The sequence below is a fragment of the Amblyomma mixtum genome, chromosome 1, assembly GCF_055824585.1.
Source record: "Amblyomma mixtum isolate Tamu chromosome 1, ASM5582458v1, whole genome shotgun sequence".
Classification (NCBI taxonomy): domain Eukaryota; kingdom Metazoa; phylum Arthropoda; class Arachnida; order Ixodida; family Ixodidae; genus Amblyomma; species Amblyomma mixtum.
The window spans coordinates 236,979,911-237,003,354 of record NC_143012.1 but is presented as its reverse complement, the minus strand read 5'-3'; the positions used below and the strand labels follow the sequence as shown (position 1 = coordinate 237,003,354).

The 23,444-nt window shown below is 45.6% G+C and overlaps 1 protein-coding gene across 3 annotated transcripts in view; it reads right to left on the bottom strand.

The window, feature by feature from the left end:
- Sbf (SET domain binding factor) overlaps positions 1 to 23,444 on the bottom strand; it is a 154,792-nt gene that overhangs the window by 4,677 nt on the left and 126,671 nt on the right. For 2 of the 3 annotated variants that reach the window (XM_089565128.1, XM_089565138.1), the window contains 12 exons: positions 22,773 to 22,832; positions 20,651 to 20,817; positions 19,716 to 19,892; positions 18,654 to 18,758; positions 16,847 to 17,032; positions 13,897 to 14,256; positions 12,709 to 12,963; positions 9,704 to 9,802; positions 6,642 to 6,888; positions 5,572 to 5,724; positions 2,859 to 3,004; positions 761 to 892 (listed from right to left, as the gene is read on the bottom strand). In XM_089565128.1, the coding sequence (XP_089421254.1) occupies positions 761 to 892; positions 2,859 to 3,004; positions 5,572 to 5,724; positions 6,642 to 6,888; positions 9,704 to 9,802; positions 12,709 to 12,963; positions 13,897 to 14,256; positions 16,847 to 17,032; positions 18,654 to 18,758; positions 19,716 to 19,892; positions 20,651 to 20,817; positions 22,773 to 22,832 (2,087 nt within the window). The remainder of the gene's footprint in view (positions 1 to 760; positions 893 to 2,858; positions 3,005 to 5,571; positions 5,725 to 6,641; positions 6,889 to 9,703; positions 9,803 to 12,708; positions 12,964 to 13,896; positions 14,257 to 16,846; positions 17,033 to 18,653; positions 18,759 to 19,715; positions 19,893 to 20,650; positions 20,818 to 22,772; positions 22,833 to 23,444) is intronic. The other variant, XM_089565132.1, reaches the window with a different exon arrangement.

Sequence of the window (23,444 nt, the reverse complement as noted above, 5' to 3'; positions counted from 1 at the left end):
CACGTCACCAAGACCAAAGAAGGCCCGACAAGTGCGCAGCAGCAGCAATGTCAAAGTGATGCTGACTGCTTTCTTTGACTCCCCCGGTGTGGCACACCACGAGTACGCACCCCACAGGGTCAAAGAATGACTAAACAGTACTACAGGGATGTCCTCCATCGCCTACGTGGTGCTGTGCGGCGCAAGAGACCGGAATTAAGGTCAACAGGAAATTGGCGCATCCCTCGCGGCATTGCTCCTGCACATTCCTCGCATTTGATTCAGACTTTTCTGGCGAAAAACCGGACTCCTGTAGTTCAACAGGCTCCTTGCTCTCCTGATATGTCCCCCTACGGCTTCTGGCTGTTTCCTAAAATCAAGAGGCCATTGAAAAGAGCGCGATTTCAGAAAAGAAAGGACATTATGGCTGCAACGACAGCAGAGCTAAACTCCATTCCGAAAGGGGGCTTTCGGAATACTTCCAACAATGGCAGCACCGCTGGGAGATGTATATGGAGCCCCAAGGAGACTACTTTGAAGGTTATTAGGTTTCTAACGCTCCAGTTATGCCAGTTTTTTTTATTCGGCCAAAGGTTGGATACTTTTCTAACAGACCTCAATATTCTGTCTCTGCTGCAACAAAGATGCAGACAAAAGTGAGACAAAATGACATTCTACAATTCTGCAATTCCACAATTCTGCATTCTACAATTCCTCTCCCACACAACAGTTTCTCCAGCGGTATCCAGTGCAACTTTTAACGAAACAAAACGGGACTCACATCAAAGAAGGACTTTTCATCAGCCCGCTTGGGTGCTCCCTGAATGAGCAGGGACGGGGTCACCGAGATCACCTCCGACAGGTCAATCAGCCCCTTGCAGTGCGAGTCCTCCACCGCGTCATAGTAGCGCAACTGCAGAGGCGGGAAAGGAACGGAAAAAGAGACACTCATTCACAAACACAACACGCGTCCAAGTGTGCTTTACACGAATGCTGACAATGTGATAAGACAGGCAAATAAGAATTGAGGCAGGCTCAAAGTTTCAATAAAGTAGATTTAGCAGAACTGTGGGTTCCTCACGCTGTAGAACATAGCATAGGGTGCAATCTGCCAGCATATAAGTGCTCACTCCTAAAAACACTGCGTTTAATGGCCAAGTGAACGATGGTACTGGATGGCAATTTCATGCAGCATGAACCACACTGCTAAGATATACAGTTAAGACATAACACAACTATTATGAATTGCTGAGTACATGAAACACTTCTTAAATATTTTTAGCAAACATATGCAATTTATACTTTGTACACTAAACGCGGTAACCCATAAAACAGATATTTCAAACTACCCCATGCCAAGCAGTGCCCGCAGGGATAGCAGGCAGCACACTTCACCTCACTACACAGGTAGCTGGTGGTGGTGCGACATGCGTTCTCGTCTAAGTTCGCACTTTTATCTAGCAAGTTAGTGTTCTTATCTCGAGCTAATCAACAGCGCCACTGAAGATACAGTGGCGTGGAGGGTTGGTAGCCAGGTGGCTGGCACGTGTTCATGCCTCTTGCAAAGTTGACAGTGGCCGGAAAGCAGTGGTGTTAACAGTTGTGGCCTTGCAGCAATAATCCTGTATTCATGTTGGTTGTCAGAGAAGCGGTGAAAACGGCGGTAGCTTTCACTTCGATGTACCAATTTCAAAGCAACACAGTTGTAATGCAGAGAAGCCACCCCAGACGACGCTTGCACTGCTGCCACAGCGTGCTGATGGTGTTCAAGTAAAAGGCATAATACTTTTGGCACTTGTTTTTTTTTATTTTTTGTGGTCTCCAGAATGGCCACAAGTGTCTTCGAAATGACACTAGAACTTCAGAAAAGCGCTTCCCTGCTGTCTATTAAGGGCAGACTCACTTCCTGACCCTTCACTGACTAAATTGCATGGTCTTGCATGTGTTTCTGATGAAATTATAATTACACAGTTATATAGAATATTTTACAATTTTTTGCCTGTGCTATAACAAGATTAGACTGTACTAAAGTGAACTTGTTTTTGAGAAAAACTCCATCATGCTGAATTCGATAATAAGCAGTTAAACGTGGAGGACTATTTGTATAGATATGCAAAGTTCAGGGACCACCGCTTAGGCTCCCATATACGTACACAACCCAAAAGGGAAGCACACCGAGCACATGCCACAAGTAAAGCAGCGCGAATGAAGGTGCCCCAAGGTGAAATGAAGAAGGGACAGGAAAGAGTGCTGACTTGTGCACAATGGTTACCAAATAGTTAAAATAAACCTCTTCAGAGCCACAACCATATAACTTGAGTGAGTCTGTAAGTGAAGACTTTTTTCCTGGATAAGCAAAACCTGTACCACTGTGGGTGGCCTTAAAAGATGGTATCAGCCAAGCAGTAGAGTTCAAAACGCCACATATGCACACGAGAAATATGTGATTGACTGGAGCCCCTGTGACGGCCAGTTGCCGCTTGAATTGTCTTAACAGGGCCTTTCATCTGTTAAAGGCTCAGCACAGACATTGTTTAGAAGCTCAACATTCCTACTTCTGTCTTCATTTTTTAGAAACAATATTTTTCCTTTTCAGCAAAAAAATATTTATGCTACACAGATATTCTTCCGCTGAGATCTTCACATCAGAACACCACTATCTGCTGGGTGTGCCAGAAACTGTGACGATCCGCATGAACAGAGAACAGCACCAGCACAACCACTCCCACCACTTAGTCTGCCTTTTTTTCTTTTTCTAGCTCTTTGTTCCTGCAGGTGTGCCTAATAAATGTATTAATCATGAAGAAAAGCTCTTCCTTAAACTGTGATCGTTTATAGCCTGTAAATAAACACAGCCTAAAAATGGCCGCCCCACCCACCTGGTGCTTGGTGGAGTCGAGAACAAACCAGCGCTGCTTCCACCCCTTGAGCAGGGCTCCCCGCTTGAAGAGGTAGCCCTCGTGCGTCCGGTTCTCCGGGCAGTTAGACGAGAACTGGTCGTAATACTGGCTGGTCGTGTGCATGCCTGCACCAACACACGGCAACATGGGCAGAAATGAGCAACGTCACATCGTTCATGCGCGAACTCAACATTTGGCGAGACATGAGGACTACTGATTACTCCACAAATGAATCGGTTCTTTCATTGCTCTGTGATCAAATTATGTGCCACACAACAACAGAAACAACAAGGATCCGTACCTTTGCGCCTCACTGCTGTCAGTGTGCACTGTCTGTCTCAAAAAAAAAATAAAATAAAGGACACTATTTTACCCTGGTCAAATTTAGCACCATACGGTACACACTCATTGCAATTTTTCACAAGGCCAGTCTAAACCAAGTGTGCCCCTCCGTGCTTACTGATGCCTTTTAAATGATGCTTCACTTGTGATTCACACAATGATGTTTCACTTTTTAGGCACAGCAGCCACACAACAGCAGCACAACCAATACAGTCCAGCCCGGACACAGTTAAACCTGGATGTAACAAACTTCCATACAGTCGAACCCGGATATATCGAACCCGCATATTTCGAATTATTGGCTATATCGAACACACAGATTACCCCCTTGAAAATACTATGTAACAGTATAGGACAGTTGCGTTGTATATCGAATTCCATTTTCGCCGGACATTGGATATATCGAACGCCGCGCCGCGCCCCTGGAAGGTGCGCTTTCCCCAAAGACATTCCTGTCCGGTCCTCAGCCGCCTCAGCGGAGAATCAGCAGGCGCAGGGCCCTTTTTTTTTTTTTTTGTTCCCCGTTTTTGCGCCCCACCGGCGCGAGCTTTCCCACTCCTCCTCTCCTCCTGTACCGCCGGCGTGTGCTCCGTCAAGGTCATTGGAGATCAGCGAAGAGAGAGCGCCGCATGGAGACGCGCGGCGACCACGCTTCTTGGGGAAAGAGAGAGGGAGAAAACGGTCGCTCGTGGGCACATCGTGGGTCTGGGGAAAAGAGAGAGCTCAGAAAAAAAAAAAACGAAGCCCAGAGCGCCGATCTTTCTCCCTGCTCTTTCTTTTCCCTCTGTCGTTTCTTCGCAGCCGCGTTGACTGCCGCTCGCATAGGCTTCGCTCTTATCGCTCCATCTGCGCCTCGCGTGTTTTTTTTTTTGTGTGTGCCTGTGTTTCAACGTGCGACGTGAAGCAGGCCCCAGTAGCCAACTGTTTTGGTAAGGCAGGCCTTGAAGTGGCCGGAGATTAATGTCCGGAAGATTTAGATGACGATGAGTGCTTGGACGACGCGTTTCGCGACTTGTCCAATTTTCTCGGCGCCGTTCCGTCCGAAGTGACTGTTGAGGACTTTAACGCTGACAGCGAAGTTCAAGCGGTAGCTGGCGTTCAAGACGCCGACTCCAGCGACGACGAGGGCAACTGTGTTGTCGAAGAAACGCGTCCGTGCGCAGCCACTGAACTGGCGTCAGCGTTAGCCTGATTCGGCGCTGTTGCGGCGAAATGGAAGGCACTGTGTTCTCGCACCTGGACAGTCTCGAGAAGATCGAGGCCAGTGTTTTGAACTTCGTTTCCCAGGGGAAAAAGCAGCCCAAAATTAGTGATCTTTTTTTCCGCGAAATAAAGCGCTTTCACATTGCGCGCCCATACTATGTGATTCGCGGCTGTTCCAAAAGGTAAGCCACAATTTGTTATGATCGGGAGTGCAGTTTTAGCCTATATCTGTATATCGAATTTTCGCTATATCGAACTATTTTCCGATCCCCTTCGAATTCGATATATCCGGGTTCGACTGTATAGCGAATTACCCGATATAAGGAAGTTTTTTAGTTTCCCAATGCCGCCCCCATTGAGGCGCATGTGTTAGAGACCTCCACGTAATGAATGTGTAGTGGCGCGATATACCCTTGTTAGCTAAAATAAAAAATAAAAAGTTTCTTAGTTAATTTAAGTTAATTAGTCATGTAATTACTGATTCATTAGAGGTACATAATTTCCACCTGGCTAACAATCCAGCCCAACAGATAACACCGATGCATCTCTCACAGTTTTTAAAACAAAAATCTGTAAAGGTTAAAAAAAAATCCCCCTGTACAGAGAAATAAGAACATCATGAAGCTACCATGCAAAAGTATAGCACTAAGGTTCACATTTATCGAACTTGCGCAGGGGCAAAGCACAACCGGGCACTGCTATATAATCCAACATGACCAACAGGTAGTTTCAAATACAACAGTAGATTTTCTTTTTGAAATATAAAATGACCTAATGGACAAAACACCTAAGGGCATTAATCTGTTCAAATATTTTAGTAAACAGCCCGCATGCACACATAAAATTACTATATTATAGTACATTTAACACGCGATGGTGATTCCAAGCACCTGCGATGCTTTGTATTGTGGAAGAAAAAAAGATGCTGAATATGAGTATGTGCTCTTCCCCTCTCCTCTTCAATTTTCGATAATTTTCGACAAGAAGCTGTATGTCAGCAGAGGAGTTCACACTCGGAAGTTCAGTGGTAGTGAAACCACGTGAATGCACAGGCCATCTGCACTTAACCACAGCACTGGGGACGAGAAATAGCTGTCCCTCTGAAGGATGAAATGTTTCACAGTAGTCTGGTAAGTGGTGTACCCACCGGAGGTAATGGTAGCATTCTCGGTGTTGGGTCCCTTGGCCATTGCCGCCGAGGCAGGGTCCGGGACCACATTCTTGTACTTGGTGCAGTTCTTTGGCACCGACGGCAGGCACCGCTCGTGGCAGTTGTAGCCACAGTCCACACAGTGCATGCCTGCACGGAACAGAGGCAGCACACAGTGCATCATGTTAAGTACTATGATAACGATAATGATGAGAAGAACAAGATAAAAAGGGAAGAAGTGGAGAAAAAGTACAACAACAACAGTGTTGGTGATGGTGATGTTCGCGCTCGAAATTACAAGCTGCTCTTTACAAAGTCAGCCTGATTGGAACCCACAAAGCAATCAATTTATTGTGCAAGGAACTGACACCAGGAAATGTTTCAAAGCCATAGACATGACCAACCATAGATGCTCAAATAACAGCTACAACACAAGAAGGGACAGTGAGGGCAACTACATCTCACTTTTGTTCTTGGTAAAACTTGATTCTGTGACTCACTCTCGGAATGGTGGCGTTTGTCCATGGGCAAAAAATGCATTCACTGCCAAAAAAACTAAATTTAAAATTCTCCCACCACTCGATTCAACTTCGCGACATTTACACCGAGAACAGCTTGCCGCCATTTTGAAGTGAATGGCGGTGTAGCATGGCTGCACCGATCCAACCAGAATCTGTCTCGACGCACTAGAATTTTCTTGCAAAAAAAAAAAAGAAGCTGGGAATGGTGACACCTGTATGTCACTTTCTGACCAACTCCAGCTTCTAAAAGCTGCATTTTTAGTGAAAGCAGTGTGTTTGTGATTAGAATGCGAGACTCCATCAATCATCATCATCATCAGCCTGACTATGCCCACTGCAGGGCAAAGGCCTCTCCCATGTCTGTCCTTTGCTGCAACTGGCAAAGAACAAGGTTAATTGGGACTCTACTGATAGAGGCGAACTTCAATTTTAATGTCCCTTTAAACAGGAGCCAATGTGAAAAATAACCTTCTGCACCTCACTTTAGAGCTAAGTGCTCTGTACAGCCATTACAACATGACAGGGAGCAGCAGCATGTATCCTCACCGGTCTTGACAAGTCCCCAGAGAATGCTGGAGCAGAGGTCGCAGTAGGTGGGTGTTGAGTAGCTGCAACGGTCGAAACGGTGTGGGTACGCCTGAGGGGGCACTGCCGGTGCAGCTCCGGGGGCACCCCCGGACGCCTCCAAGGCACCACCAGCCATCTTGCCCCGCACCAGAAACTCAATGGTGGAGCGCTTGTGCAACGCCCGCCCATGGGCCCGCACAAACTCCGTGCTGAACGACGCCTGGCGCTGGAAAACACAACGGGTGACCAGAGGTGCAGACGTTATGTCAGAAAATGACCACCTCGTGTCGTGCATGTCGGGAGCTTCTTCCCACAACATATCAGAGCTGTACTAGTCAAGAGAATGATCAGCACAAACACATTGTCTCATTCATCAACCTGGCCTGCATTAGCGTGGGGCACAAGACAGGCCAGAAACAATGACCTCATGTGTAGTCAAATGCAGATTCTTTCGCTGCTGTGAAAAGGACGAAAAATGTGCCTTGCTGAGTCAAAACGGTGCCAAATGCCCGTACCTACACGAATATAAAGTGAAAGTGGAGTTTGAGACATTACAAAAATTAAAAAGAAAAAAATTACAAATACAACAGGGTCTCAGTTCGTTCAAGCTAACTATACAATTTTACTGCTAAGGGTATGATGCTGTAACGTCAGTGGGTTAAGAAACAGAACCTGGAAATGTCATGTTTATACTGCTTTTAATGGCATTAGAATGTCTGGCATGCATTTTTTTTAGCCATTTCCTTCCAGATATGATGGTTTGTTCCCGTAAACACACATCCAGGAGCTAGCTACACCTTTTCGATCTCCTCTAACCATGCCACATGCAGACATACCAACTACTCTGTGTATCCCATTAGACAACCCCCAACCACACCCTTTCCTTTCAGAAGCCGTCTTCACTGCATTCCTTCCCTTCATCAGCTGCTCTCTTCCCTATTAAAAATATTTTAACCAAACAGGTATAGGGACCAATAAGTCCTCTTCACGAGAAGAAATTACAGTATTAGTGTAGCTTCATTTCACCGAGCAAAATTTTAAGCAAAAAGTAAGGCTTTGTTGCACTCCTAGCAGTCCTCCGCCCGTGTCAAGAAATTCAATAAAGTCTGCAGAGACACTACCCTGAAAACACGTCCAGTGAAATATCCTAAGTTTGTTCTGGAGTGCATTCATGTTAGGAGACCCCAGTTACGATAACGCTAACCAAACGATAACTACCAATATTAGCCAACAGCCACAAGAAGATTGTTCTCAGCCTGAGTGTGGGTGACATAAATGTGCTTTCTCACAAAACTATGCTAAAATCTCATGAAAACAGTCAACAATGTTGTTAGGCAAGTCATAATTATTTAACCTAAAAAATTTACATCTTGGTGCAGATATGCAGAACACTATCAGTACATCATCACTAGCCTACCTATGTCCCCTACAGAACAAAGGCCTCTCATATATACTTCAAGTTAACCTTGTCGTGTGCCAAGTGTGGCCCTCTTGCTCCCCCAAACTTCCTTATCTCATCCGCCCATCTGATTCTCTGCCACCCCCTGTTACACCTGCCTTCTTTTGGAGTCCACTCAATAATCCTAAGAGAGCATTGGTTTATCTTTTACAGTACAGTGCAACCCAAATCATGCCATGCGTAATGGTTCTATGCTAAGCATCTAAATGACCCCATCGAAATCTTGCAGCCCCTGCAGACTACAACAGCCTTGCAACAGAAACACAACTTGCCTGCAGGTTGCTTTTTGGGATCCTGTTAAAAACCAGATGGAGAAAGTCACAAAAGCAAAGCGATGCCAACACAGAAGTTTTAAAATCAATAAGATTGCTTCTGCATCCTGTATGGAAAAGAGTGGCAAAAGCTGCCACAAAAGCTGTTTGATAATTCTATGTTTTGATGAAAATATAATGATTAATACATGCACAAAGGGTAGCTAAAATATAAATTACAAATTAACTGCCATCAAAAAAAAAATAAAAAGAATGAAATTTTGTCTTTTTGAACCAATTAAAAAAAAAAAACACTTTGGGAATGAGTGCAGAACTTGACTGACACAACTACAAGGGGAAAAAATGGGATTGCCAGCTCTGCCAGTTAAAATTTTTTCTTTTGCAACCTGCTATCAATCATCATTTCTGTATTTACTCGAACATAGGTTGGCCATCTTTTTCAGAAATATTGCCAGAAACTAGGACAGCTGACAAAAAACTGAGCCCAATTATGAGCATCCTGTAATCAAGAAGGAACACCGTTACAGTCAGGATTAAGCACAGCCTGGCAAAAATACAGCCCTTAACACCCCAAGTACAAACACCAGTCAATATAACACCAGTTTTGCAGGACCTTAACTGTATAAAAGCACTTCTTGTGTTGAACCCTCCCTCGGCTAGTAGCAAAAGTGCGTTGCTAGATGCACCACTTGTAGATGCGGTAAAATGGTTAGCTGTCCACCATACCAACAGGAATCCTAAGTGGCCCACAGATGCTCACCCACACCACTGCCTTTGTAAATTTCACTCTGGCAATACTGCAGTGCAAGCAATGCTTTCTACAAAAAGCACTTACCAGCAAGAATGCACTTGTGTTTACTGTGCGGTACATGTGAAGTGCCCCAAGTTTTGCAGTATCTAAATAAATTCCACGAACATGGTTGAAATATGTGCCATGTTCTTCCATGAAAAAAAAAATTTCTTAGGAAGTCGGAAATAATGTCGCATTCACCCCTCAATGAGCTTGCCAAAAAAAAAAGAGCGCCAATCTGTAATTTTTATTTTCCTTATCTCCTCCCACATGATAGCACCCTTAAACACTTTTCTCATTTAATGAAAAAAAAAATCTGTTAAAAAAAAATTAAAAATTGAGCTTCTTTTCTTTGCTTTCTTTTTTTTCCTGGTTTCAGCAGAAGACATTGCACTTCACCTAAGGAGTTGTCTGTCACTTTATCCGACCAAATAAACTGGACCATTCAAGAGAGACAGGAGAAAGTATCAGTTGCCATGGCAACCATCAAAGCCAAGAGCGGGGGCCAAAGGGCACTGACCACCAGGGTGGTGTCCACGACGGGGATGTCCAGCTTGCTCCAGAGCACATGCCACTTCTGAGGGAGGTGGCCGAGGGCAGCCTCCTGGTCGTGCAGGCCCTGGGAAAGGAGAAAACAGGCACACCAAGCAACAGGGTTAGGAGCACAGGACACACAGCAGAATCAGAGAGACAGAGTCCAAGAAGCAAAGTGCATGAGAAAAATGAGGCATAAGAAAGATATGGTTATTTTTTCCAGCCTGTACTGCCTGTGTACGACTCAGTCTAACCCTACATGAAGATAAGCACCCCTTCAAAAATTTGACTAATCTGTACTTGTACACTTCACAGCAAGACACTGCCTTTGGAAGAAAAGGGCAATGCACAAAGCTATGTGAAGCACTTGTCCAATGCAGCCAGTTCATGCTCAAATAGTTTTGAAGAAAAAAGTAAAAAGGAGATGATGGCAAAAGGCACAAAAGACTCAGCAAAGAACCAGCACTCATCCTCGTTATAGTAACCCTTGTTATATTACTATAGTAATAGGTTTGGTTTATGGGGTTTAACGTCCCAAAGCGACTGAGTCTATGAGAGACGCCGTAGTGAAGGGCTCCGGAAATTTCGACCACCTGGGATTCTTTAACGTGCACTGACATCGCACAGTACACGGGCCTCTAGAATTTCTCCTCCAAAGAAATTCCAGCCGCCGCGGCCGGGATCGAACCCGCGTCTTTTGGGACAGCAGCCGAGCACCATAGCCACTGAGCCACCGCAGCGGCACTATAGTAATAGGATCCCCCTAACTGCTTCCTCCAAGGGTCACCCATAAATCCACCCTCACCTTCAGCATCCACTCAAATTTACCATATTTACACAAACGTAATGCGATTACTTTTCTGCAAATGATATTTTTGAGAACGCATCTACCACTGTATTTCGAATATCACGCCATTTTTTTTCGCTGCCCATCAAGGCAGCTTTGCCACTAGACTCGCAAGCTGCCAGGAGAAGCCAACGTTTAGGCGACCTTGAGTCGTAAAAGCAACCCGCGCGGCACGCACGGGTAAAGCAAGGAGCAGCTATTGAGGTGGAAAGGAGAGGCGAGAGTGACATGGATATTAGAAAACGGCAGAGAGTTAGAGAGTTGCGGGGAGTAGGAAAGGGAAAGAAGGGCAGAAAAAAAGGGTCTTACAATGCATCATTCAAGAAGGCAAATCTCTTGTCTGAAGGCGTGCGAAACTCAAGGGTGGCATGGCACCTTGAACTAAATGACTTGACGATTTGCAGGCAGAGGTGCAATTGTGACAAGAAGAATCGCGGGAAGCTTTGCTGCATTCGATTGTGTGACACCCGTTTCTCAAGTGTCGCCTGTCCAACAACATTAATGAAATGGTTTGGCTTTGGTTTTATGGGGTTTAACATCCCAAAGTAACTCGGGCTATGAGGGATGCCGTAGTGGAGGGCTCCGGGAATTTTGACCACCTGGGGTTCTTTAGCAAGCACTGACATCACACAGTACATAGGCCTCTAACATTTCGTCGCTATCGAAATGCGACTGCCGCAGCCAGGATCGATCTCACATCTTTCGGGTCAGCAGTCGAGTACCACAACTACTGTGCGACCGCGGCGGCTATTAGTGAAATGGAAGATGGCGTCGTGTTCGCAAAAAGCGATAAAGAATGAAGCAGCAACTATGAATGTGCAGAAGAAACTGCTCACAGGCACCTGTGTTGCTTCTGTATTTTTGCGCCCTCAGCTATGGCTGTCCCGAAGGGCTCAAGCTCGCGTTGTAATTCTAATAACAGTAACGTCTTTTTTGTAAGGATACAAACTTCCCCTCACATTATATTCCTGGCTGTTTTATATCCATGTAAATAAGGCAGTATGGTACTAACAAAGGTGAACTTGCAGCCGGAATCATCAAAATTTTAATCCTGAGTGCCATCTATGTGCAGTAGGTTTACAGAGGCTGCATGCAGCCGGAATCATCAAAATTTCAATACTGAGCACCGTCTATGTGCAGCAGGTTTACAGGGGTTGCATGCATTTTTTCCAAACAAAACCACAGAGCCAAATCTTCTGCAACAATTCCATTCAAATTTAACATGCTCGTTCTTTCTACCGTTCATGACAGGTTAGAGCACTGTTATGCCATGGCTGCAACAAGGATTAGCCAGTCAGAGCTGCGAGTGATAGGAATGAAAAGCATCATAAAACACTAAGCCTGATCGCTGCACTGAATCAAGAATGCTCCTACACTGAATTCCGAGTTACTGAAATGGTTTCAGTCACTGCAGATGAACATCATCATCATCATCATCATTTATTGAACCCTTAAAGATCCCGTCTGGGACATTACATAAGGGGGGGGGGGGGGGGGGGAAAGACAGTGGTGTGAAACGGTCATACAAAGGCATGTAAACATAAAAAACATGCCTATTACACACCCCTTTGAGGTAACATTCTCTGTTTAGAAGCAAAGGTACACCTCTGCACAACGCAAGAAATCTGCTTTTAATGCGAGAGCACTAGTGCCCCAATGTCTGAAAAAACTGTGTGGTGTCGGTGACAGTTTGAAGCCTCTAGCCAGAGCAGCCAGTTGCACCAACTGCTTCGGCAACCTAGGTGGGCCACCTCCGTCTCCCGACCTTGCGGCATCGTAACAACCTGCCTAACGGACTGTGAGCAAACTGACTACTGAGACAAGTGGGCATTAATGATTGGTCGCGAGAGGTTGTTCGGCAAAAGCAACTTTGGTCTCACAAGCCCCACTGGTGGCCGCACCTGCCATTGCAGGGCAGTTGCTTAACAACTGCACCACTGTGCCAGGAATGGTATAAGAACTCCCAGCGATCTGTGAATGTGAAGTCAAGAATTACCGATTCCGCATATATGAGCATTAAGCATTAACACTATTGCATCATAAGGATGTGATGTGATAGCATTTTTTCGCCCAACGAGAAGACCTTTTGAAGCTTGCAAGCAAGCAGTTCTAGCCAGTCATTGAAAGACAAGTACTGCACCCACCTCGAGCAGCTGCGTGAAGACATCAGGCTGCGCATCAGCCACGTCGTCGTAACAGGGATGCAGAGTGCGGCGCGCGGGGGCATTGCTGCTGGAGCCAACTCCCACCCTCTGCAGGGGCATTGGGTCAGTGCCCCCCTTAGGCCCCCGTTCGAGGACAACCAGCTCAGGATCATAGATGGGGCCATGGCAGAGGGTCTCCTCCAGGTAGTACTCCCACACCTCCAGGTTGGACAGGTGAGAGTAGGGACGCAGAACCTGCCACAACCAAAGATTATTGAGACTGAATAATGAAATTTCACTAGCCAAAGCACTCACTGCACACTATGATGCACACCGTAGTGGAGAACTCCGAATTAATTTAAACTACCTGAAGTTTTTAGAACACGCACAAAATCTCAGTGCACAGGCCATTTGCATTTCACCTCCATCAAAACATGGCTGCTGTGTTTGGGGGGCAATGCCTAAAACTTGTTCACAGCAGCTGAACGTTACAGCTGGCAAAGTACCACAAGACAGCCCACTTTCTTGACTACTTCACTCTGGCGATCAACCAAGTGCAGCAGAACCATGTGCAGTGGAGACTGTGCTGCATGGATGCATACTGGCACTGATGCAGTGCATTCACATTAATGCATTCACATTAATGCGCACTGAGCTGGAAACACGTGCTCATCAAAATCACCCAATGCTTCAAACAACAAGTCATAAATGTGGCTGCTCCAGCTCATCAGTGACATTTCATAGTACACAGTCTGCATGCAACATCAAACCAAGTAAACCTTGCCTATTCATTGTGAGACTTTGACAATGCAGCTTGTTTTCTAAGCCGGCAAGAAAGTACTAATTAAATAAAAACTGAGAGAAAACTTGCAGTGTTTTGCCCTACCCGTGCCCATTAAGCTGATATTGATGATTTTGGAAAGAATAGTAAACAAAAGCTCCCAAGTACGACTTCAGAAGATGCGAAGATGTGCTAAAAGCACGCTCATATGAGGTGTGTACGCAGCTCTAAGTGCCCCTTTCATGATCAAAATATATAATGTCAGAATACTGAATAAAGCCCTCAAGCAAACTGTTGCTGCAAGTAAACTGCACAGGCAAACATACTAAGTTTTCAACCTAGCAGCATTGTGCTCGCTGTGGTGATGGGACAAGAGAAAACTGCAGGGGGAAAAAAAAAAATCTCACCTCATCCTCTAGGTTGGCTTGGTACCAGAAGTTGTAGAAGGCCGACGACTTGCACCACAGGCGGTCAGCGTACTCCCAGAAGGACGGTGCTGCAGAGGCACGTGCAGACGACGACGCAGCCGCTGCGGCGGCCGACTCCTCGTCTGACCCGCTCTCGGCTGAAACCAGAGCTGCAGCAACGTTGCGGCCACTTCGGTGTAGGCTGCTTGCGCCGCTGGGCGAGGGAGTCCAGCCAAGCTCTACACGCTCCAGCTCAGAGTCGAGCAGGAAGGTGCGGAAGCGGCAGGAAACATGGTGGTACGCCAGGAACCGCAGGAACAGGTCGTTGAACTCGAACGACATCGGGAACTGCCGCAAAAGCTGCAACAGGGCAGAGAAGCAGGCGTACACTGAGAAAAGGATAGTCTAGGGTATGTCGCCTAGGTGGAGTTAGGCCTCTAAAGAAGAGACAACTCAAAATTAACAGTTGCAATCACGAAATGTGCAATGATTGTAATCAAAATTAACAGTTTGATCTTGAAAATTAGAAGGCACCTTTTGCAAGCATCTCTCCCATGTTACAGCCAAGCACTAAGCCAGGAGCGGCACAGCCCAATAAAAAAAAAATTGGAGGGACACTTAAGCTCTGCATTAAGGACATGATACAATAGTGTTAATGGATTGATGCCCATATATGCAGAATAGGTCATTCTCTACTTAACATTCATAGATCGCTGGGATTCATGCTACTACTGGTGCAGTGGTGCAGTGGTTAAGTGATGTGCCACTACCCTGCGATGGCAGGTCCAGCCATCGGTGGGGCTTTTGCAACCCACTTTGTTCTTCCCAAGCAACCTCTCACAACCAATCATTAATTTAACTGCCACCTGCCACAGTAGACAGTTTGCTCACAATCCAGTGGGCAAGTTGTGATGATGTCACAAGGTTACGCGACCTAGGTGGCCCAACTGCCTCGTAAGTCACTTATCTGGAGATTTTTTGTGGATTTTCTGCTCAAGGTCAATGACGCCGATGACAACCCTGGATTTTCTGCAACACGAGCTCCTTAATGCTGTCGCGTTAATAAACTAGCAGGTTCACAGAATACCACAATTCACACCCAATCTTTCCTTAATGAGAGGAACGCTCTCTATTACCAGGTTACCAGCATAGCGTGAGCCAATCATTAATTGGCCTTGCACTCCCATCATCAAGTCGGCTTTTTTAGCCAATTTGGTGTTTACTAATCAAACAATCCCTGCTTGTTCTTTGATCCGAAAAACTAGACAGATGAAACTTCACCCAAGATAATATTAACTTCAATAATTCCCTCACAAGAACTGCCTACAATGCCCACAAGGCTATTAATACACTCCTACCCTTGAAATGACATCAGCTAGGCTTATTGCGAATTGCACTTTTTTTTTTTTTTTTTCAAACAGCTCAGTGACAAGGAGCAAGTACAGCATTTACAAGACAGCATTTACAAGACAGTATTTACGTGACTGTAAGTCGACCCATTTTTTTTTATTTGAAAATTTGAAACTAAGGGTCAACTCAGTCAAAGCCAAAGTGTGGCACCATCACTAAAGGTGAGACAAATGAGGTATCAAGGATGCTACGGTGTGGTTGTAATTATATGTCTACTGTACATATCTACCCAGCAGCACTCAGCTATTGTATGCGCTTGTTAGAAAGATTTTTATTTTATTTTTTTTTACTTTTAACTGCGCACTCTGAACTCATGGGAGTGCCGATGGTTGATGGAAGAGCCACTGTTCCAACATCGGCAGCACCGCCACTCACAATGGCAGCACTTCCGGGGAGTGTCGGTAACTGATGCAAGAGCCGATGCCACTCATGCATAGTTTCTCTTTGGTTGTGTTTGATGCATCTAACTTGACTGCCTGTCACGTTTTACCAGTTTTTACTGTTGTGCTTTGTCAATCGTCACTAGTGCTCCAGGTCCAGTAAGCGTTTGGTGCTCGTTCACGGCTACATTCAAGATGGCTGTCATTCGTTTACGCTGGGCCGCAAATTTGACATTTCGGAAGGGGTGATACAGATGTGGCGGCTGCAGCAAGGCAAATTTTCAGCTATTCCACGCAATGTCACGGGGCGGTTATTTGTGAAGTGTGGGATTTCACGGGACCACAGTGTGCTTTGGTTGTTTGCAAAGTGCGGGATTTCGCTGGACGACAGCATTAGAACGACGCACTGTGGGAGTGCAGCAGCGATGAACGACGGCAGCACTAGTGAGGACGATGGCACGAGTGTGAATGATTAGTTGTTGTTGTTGCCTTGGTGGCATGGCACATACCCACGACGGGGGATTGGCCAGGGTTCAGTGAGGAGAGCCCAAAAAAGGTAAATTGGTGCCAAGCTAATGGATTAACTTTGGTTGCCAAGCTAATGATTTAACTTTGGGTAATGTATTAGTCCAGGGACTAATACATTTTCGTTGTGGAATGCGCCCGTGGGCACGCCCTCTTTTTCTTTTTTTTTCTTCCTGACATGCGATATGGGGCGTCGAGTTACAATCGTCTAAATATGGTAAGACATCTGTGCTTAAAGGTGTTAGATTTCATAATAGAGATAACTAAGAGGTACAAATGTTTCTGACGTGAATGATACCACACAGTTACTACTTTCTGAAGGTCTAAATTACAATTAAAACAACCAAGCCGGAACATAACAGCTGAATGCTAGCATGTCGCTACTCTACTAGGTTAATGGTCAAGCATGCAAAAAAAATATCCCTGGGCATTAAAAACTAGCTGCATTTGTCCTGTTGATATTCATGTGATCACGCGGCTCTAACTCGTACATAATGACAATGAAACCTAGATAATGAAGAAGGGTTGTGTTCAGCTTGGCTAGGCGCTATTTAGCAAGTCAGCACAGCTCTTTCTATGGCTCATTAGAACTGCTCTTTTTCCAGCATTTAGAAACAAATTCAGTTTGCCATTACCTGATGAACAACGTCAAGGAACTGGAGGAATATTGGTGCAAAGCCACTGGCAGCAGCGGCAGCAGTCTGGTTTCCTCTGTAGGAGAACCGGTACCCAAACGCCAGCCACTCCTTCTCAATGAGCACCCGGAATCCCTCATACGTCCGGTAGTACGGATCCAGGCACAGCTGTGCTACAGACGCCACCTGCAGTGCACAAGGAAGGATGCATATCTTGTACAGTCGCGAGCAAAAAAGATTAGCACACATGATGGAACACAGAAGCGCTGGAACGACAATGCATGGCGCTGTGGGTGACGAAGATAACGAGAGTGCCGGGCCGTTCCCATTCTACAGTATTAGGGGGGTTCAGTGGACTGTCATGGCCCAGCAAAATTTATTGTTCTGTCTCACCCTCTCTCTTTTTTTTTTTTTAAATACAGCCTATAGTTCCCACGAGTTCCTTCTGACAAACCATTACGGACATAGAAAAAAACAGTAATAAAATAGAAGCCATCTTTGCTCATGATAACCGAGCCAAAATAAATGTCGCATGCAGAGTCACATAGGGTCGGCACTTCGACGCTCGGGTGGTGGCACGCTTGATAAAGCTTACTTCCTGCCGTTATGGAAACGGCCCGATAGGCAGGTCTGCGAACTGCAGCACCGCGTGGTGAGATATCACAATTCTGATCCCCAGTGATTTGTGATAATATTTTTTACTTGCAACTGTACATGACAGCAGTGTAGAAAAACTGACAGGTGATCACACAATGTGACATGGCATTTCTGCGTCAGCAGCAAAATTTTAATTTTCATTTGGCACAGGGGGCACATGTGGATGCTGTGGCATCACTAGTCGAAGGATCAGAACTAATCATCACAAACGCTAGAACACGACAGGCGGAACACTGGTGGTATGCTGTTTTAGTCCCTTGGGGCAAGACACTGCAGGAATCGGGGCAAGACACTGCAGGAACCAATGAGAGTGCGTCACACCCTGCTCACGCGATCGGCACATATGTGCACATCACATCACATCACATCGGCACATCACATCTGTGCGTCAAGCGCCTGATTCCGCATTCCGCTCTATGGTGGGGGTTGGTGCGAGCACATTCCTCCGTTCGCTCAGAAGGCGACAGCTCCAGTGCGAGTGCTAGTTCCTCAAGCTTCCGCTAGGGGCGTGTTGCTGCATGCCTCCTCCTCTCCCTTTCCCTCTCAAAGACTTTCGCTGGCTCCAACAGCAGCAGCTCCGATGCTATTGCTCGTTTCTCTCGCACCCACTAAGGGCGCTACTGTTGAGAGCCACCTCCTCTCTCTTTCTCCTATCTTTTGCTCTGGTCACAATGCCCACAACGGCACGCTTTTGTGAAAATGTGAGCTATACTGGTGATGCAGTAAACATAGGGGATGGGTAGGATGAAAACAAGATATGTATGGGAACTTTCCAGTGACAAGCACAAAGCCCGCACTAGGATTACAATCAGATTGCATGAACAGGCGGCAGACGACCAAATCACACGCTGAGAGGAATGATGAAAATTTTGAAAAAGAAAAAGCTCGACTACGTGCAAGTCAATAGCTGACATGGCATGTTGAAGACAGAGCAAAAGTGGAGTGCAAGCCAGTGGGAAGAGTGAACCCATTTGCACGATACCCCGGCTACTCAACACCTGCATGTAGTATATGTACAGACACATGTTAAATTAAACAGATTGGTTTCACTCAGACTTAAAAGCAGTGTTTTTTTACTCAGATGACTCTGTGCCTGGAAAGCACTAATTACGATTTATTGCTCATCTGAGACAACATTTGAGCTACCAACCTGGCAGGTGAAGTCCCAGCCATCCTCAAGGCACAGCATCACAGAGGAGCCCTGGACGTCAATCAGGTCCACTGCAGCACCTGACAGCTGTAGGATGCACTGCAGCTGAAGGAGAGAAAGAAAAAACAAACAAACATGAAGACAGCCATAGCCAACTCATATGCGAGATGCATAGATTGCCAACCTTTATGCCAAGAGAAGCACCAAGCACATAAAGTGGAACCTCACTAATTAAAACTGCCTCTTTATTTGAACTGATCCTTTAATCCCATTACCACAACGTGCTATAGAAAGGGTTCTCTCCATATGAAGAAATTTTCAGCACCTTTGAAGTTCGCAAGTCAAATGTATTATAACACAGACTTTCTTTGCACTGACACTGTTTACTAAATGATGCTGTACACTACATGAAATTGGCAACGTGAGGGTGAAGCAAATATGGTTGTTACTTTCCATAGGCACTGAACTCTAATGATCTGAAAATGTCCTCTCCTTCAAGAAAATGGCACTAACAATGCCCATATTGGTTCTTTAATCCCTGTTATTGTCCTCACCTTTTAAATCTAAATGACTCCATTTCCTCCCTCCACAGCCCCCCTGTTCCTCTATTTTGCGCCAATAATACATATTTATCACGTGCACACAGAGCTTTTTGACATCACTTTCTTAGCAACTGACAGTAATAAGTTTTAATGAGGTTATAAATTTCAGCCTCAAAATTTGTATGAGAGAACTAGTTCCTTAATTTTGTTGCTAAAGAGAAAACCATCATGAAGACTGGTGTTCACTGGCAATAAGCAGCAAAAACAAGTATTTGCTGACAATAATTAGCACACCACTTGCTGATGGTCCTGTAACCCGCTAAAAGAAATATCACGCGCTTTCTGCATACTCATCACTCGAAGGTGATTTTGAACACATTACCGTATCAAAGCAGTAATTGGCTCATAATTTTCACAATCAGGACCGTCTTCCAGCGCCTTTGTGAACATGCATGTTAAATAGCAAGAAAAGATAAAGCAGCAGGCAGGCTATGTGGAGTGACCTGGTGGGCACACTTACCTGGCTGAGCCACTCGGAGCCCTCAACCATTTTGTAGAAGCTGAGCTCTGGGCTGGCAGGGGGCGCACTGGGGCAGCAGGCACGCAGCAGCTTCTTGAAGCTGGCCTTCACCTGCCGCACTTCGGGGTACTCCACGGGAATGAGGTCACAGTTGGCGTACGTCTCGGGCTTGATACCCTGCCCACGCCACACCCCACGATAAGCCACCATTTGAGCTTCACATCTCAAAGCAGCACTCAGACTGTCAGGAACAGCGTGGTGGTGAACAAATATTTTGACAAGATGATGGTTTATGGGGTTTAACGTTCCAAAGTGACTCGGGCATGAGAGATGCCGTAGTGAAGGGCTCCGGAAAGTTCGACCACCTGTGGTTCTTTAATGTGCACTGACATTGCACAGCACATGGGCCTCTAGAATTTGGCCTCCACTGAAATTCGACCGCCACGGCCGGGATCGAACCCGCGTCTTTCGGGTCAGCAGCCGAGAACCATAACCACGGAGCCACCCCGGCAGATGCAAAAAATTTTGACAAGAAGAGGCCCTTTGACTCTCATCCACTGCCACAGCTATGACAGAAAGCTGAAGACTCATGGTCATTGGCAGAATCCTTTGCAGTGATGAGCTGTCATCATAGTATTCACAACTACTGTGTTTACTCACAATGAATTCCCTTTCTTTCAAGAAAAGTGCCCTTATTCAGAGGTGTGTTTATTACATGTGGTAAAACTTACACTATAATAAAAATTTTTCAAAATTTTATGACTAATGTATGGGAACATTAATTGTTATTCAAGTAAATATGGTAGCTCAAGGCAAGCAAGCCACAATTCAGAAAAAGAGGCTGTGAAGCCAATGAACAATGACCTCCAAGTAAAAGAGCGCATCTAAAGATGGGCACAAAGTTGTCCATACAGAACCGCAAAGCACGTACGCACCTTGATCTGGGACTTCTCTCCGAAGATGTACAGTGCCACCTTGTGCAGCGTGTGCACACCTTCCTGGGAGCCGCCCTCGGTTAATCTCGATGCTCGCAAGGCGAACTCTGGTGCCAGACTGCCTGTTGAGCCATGACGACGGTCTTTCAGGCTGCCCCAGCGAGACTCTGCACAGCCATTGGGATGGCGCTCAGTGCCATCACAGAAAAAAGGCACACAAGGACAAGCTAATATAGCTCTACAACCTTTTCATAACACTGCACAAGTGTCGACCAGGTAGTTGATTGTGTTGTCTTGGGTTAAACAACAGGTTAAAATGTTGTTTTAAAAGAAACAAAGGTTTTCAATGTTTCCTTCCTTAATGAATATAAAGATGTACAACAAATCTATAACTGCATTTTCTCCTGAAATGCTTTTTTCATAGTATGTCAAAAGATAGAAGCACATAAAATGTATTTTACTATGACAACATCTCTGCATGCTTTGCATAGAGGTTTGTCTTGTTTCATGCGCATGATAGTGTGTGTGACCAGCGAGAAGGCAGAATAAAGCTTTTAACAAAATGTTCTTAGTGCTAGCATGAGTTCCATTTGCCCAAGAGGTTGATTTGCACTGTGTACCTGAGCCAGAGCGATAAAGAAAGATTAGCACTCCTCGAGTTTGTTGGCGTTCACTGTTCGTTGTTGCTGCGTGCCCATGAGAAAAGAGACCAGCACTACAGCTGTGCTTAGCACAACCTTAAAGTAAACAAAGCATGAACCACTCTGTCCTTGCCTCGCATCAACGAATATCTTCGCATGTGCTCTGCATGAGTACAAGATCTTGTGCTGTATGCTGAGCTCTGCTACATCAGGCATTGCAAACTAACCAGCCAATTGACACTTGTGCAATGTTATAGCTGCTAACATATTCTCATGTACAGTGTAGAATGGCCTTGATGGCACAAAAACAGGGTCCTAAGAGCTGTGTTTCGGTGCTAAGCTCACTGTTGTCCCTCAACACTTTTTTCATTTGTCTGGAGTACCGCTTGTGCCAACAATGGTACAAAGTGAATTCAGACTGACCAATTAAGAAAAATAAAATGACTACAAAATAGCTACACACAAAGTTTAAACACATTTGGAGTAATACCGTATTTATTCGAATCTAGGCCGATAGTTTTTTAAAAAAAACGAGATGTAGAACTCTTATGTCGGCTTAGATTCGAGGATTTCGTTTCGAGGTTTCGTATTCGTAAAATACGAATAAATGTAGCACGCAGGTGGCGCCCCCACAAAACGCCAACGAAAGACAGCACTGTAGCCGTTGCTATCCGTAGCCGATACTGATCAAAGCACACATGAGCACTGGCTGCCATTTTGGCCTTGTTCTGTTCTCGTGCGGCGGCGTGAGCACATTCGCAGCAGTGAAGTTTTCGTGCGTGGTTTTTATCACCAACACCATGGCACCAAACAGGCGGTGCCATTATAGTGCCGCCTTCAAGCGGAAAGTTATACTCGCTGCAGAGCAGTCGTCAAATCTTCAAGCCGGGCGGGACTTTGGCGGCTGATCCCGGGCTGGCGTTTGGGCGAGGAGACATATGCAACGCCAGCCCGGGATCAGCCTGAGCGGGTTCCTGGCAATAAATGTCGTTTGCGTGCTGTACCTCTTGTTCGCAGTTGTTTTTTCGGCCGGCCTACAATCGAGGTAAGTTTTTTTTTTTTCTGTGGCCTTCAACTTTCGGGTCTCGGCTTAGAATTGTGGCCGGCCTAGATTCGAGTAAATACGGTATTTGAATTCGGTGCACCGTGAAGCCATCATTTACGTGTACAGAAACTACTATAAGCAGCATTCACAAAATACTATGCCTACCATGGTTTGAAAACCAGTAGGACTCTCGAGAACATGACATAGCCTCAAGTGCCCCAAACCTAGGCTCTGACTCTGCATACTGTAGAAAGCATTTGGAAGCTTTGGTGGTCCTGAACTCCACCAGCATAGAAAATGGCTGATTAAAGCAAGAACAGAATGCATAAAACTGAAAGCAAATGAGAAAAACTCAGGGAAGAGGCCTTTTGAGACACTGTAAGCAAGAGGAGCAAAATAAGATCTCAAACAGAATATCAAACCAAGGGTCACTCACTCTGAGATGGTAACAGGCCTCGATTTAGGTTCATGAACATTTGGAAGGAATCGGTAATCTCTAGAAAACAAACAAAAAGGAAAGTCGGGGAGGGGAAAGAAATTTGGGAAAGCAGTGGGGGCAGAAAACAAAAGAAGTTGTTGAGGTGGGAAATAATCAAGAGCGGGTTGTGTGATAAAAGGGGGGGGGGGGGGGGGGGGGTGAAAGAAGGAGGATAAAACCTCAGTAATGCAAAACTTCGCAGGCTTGGGTACCAATAAAAGTGCAAACAACATAAAAATCAACTATCATCATCACAACAGCACACAAAAACAAACAGCAATGTGCAGGTGGTCACAAATGTTTTCAGAGCATAAGTGCAGCAAAAACAAGGAAAAAGAGCTGTATGCTTCTTTGTGCACATTTGCCCCTTGGAGTTCCAAGCTACATGCCTTAGATGCGAGGCTTCTCATAGGCACTTGTGCCTAGAAGAATTTTGCGAACCTCCGTAAAGCATGCAGAAACTGACAGAAAACGTCAAACCAGATTGGATTTGACAATTGTTTCTCTGAACAGGGGCGCCTCCCTTTTTGAATGGTAAGCATCTTGGTACGTTTCAAAGTCTGATATGGAAGTATAGGAGGCTATGGCTCTTGAAAAATAGAGAGGCACGCCCTTCCGCATTGCACAACA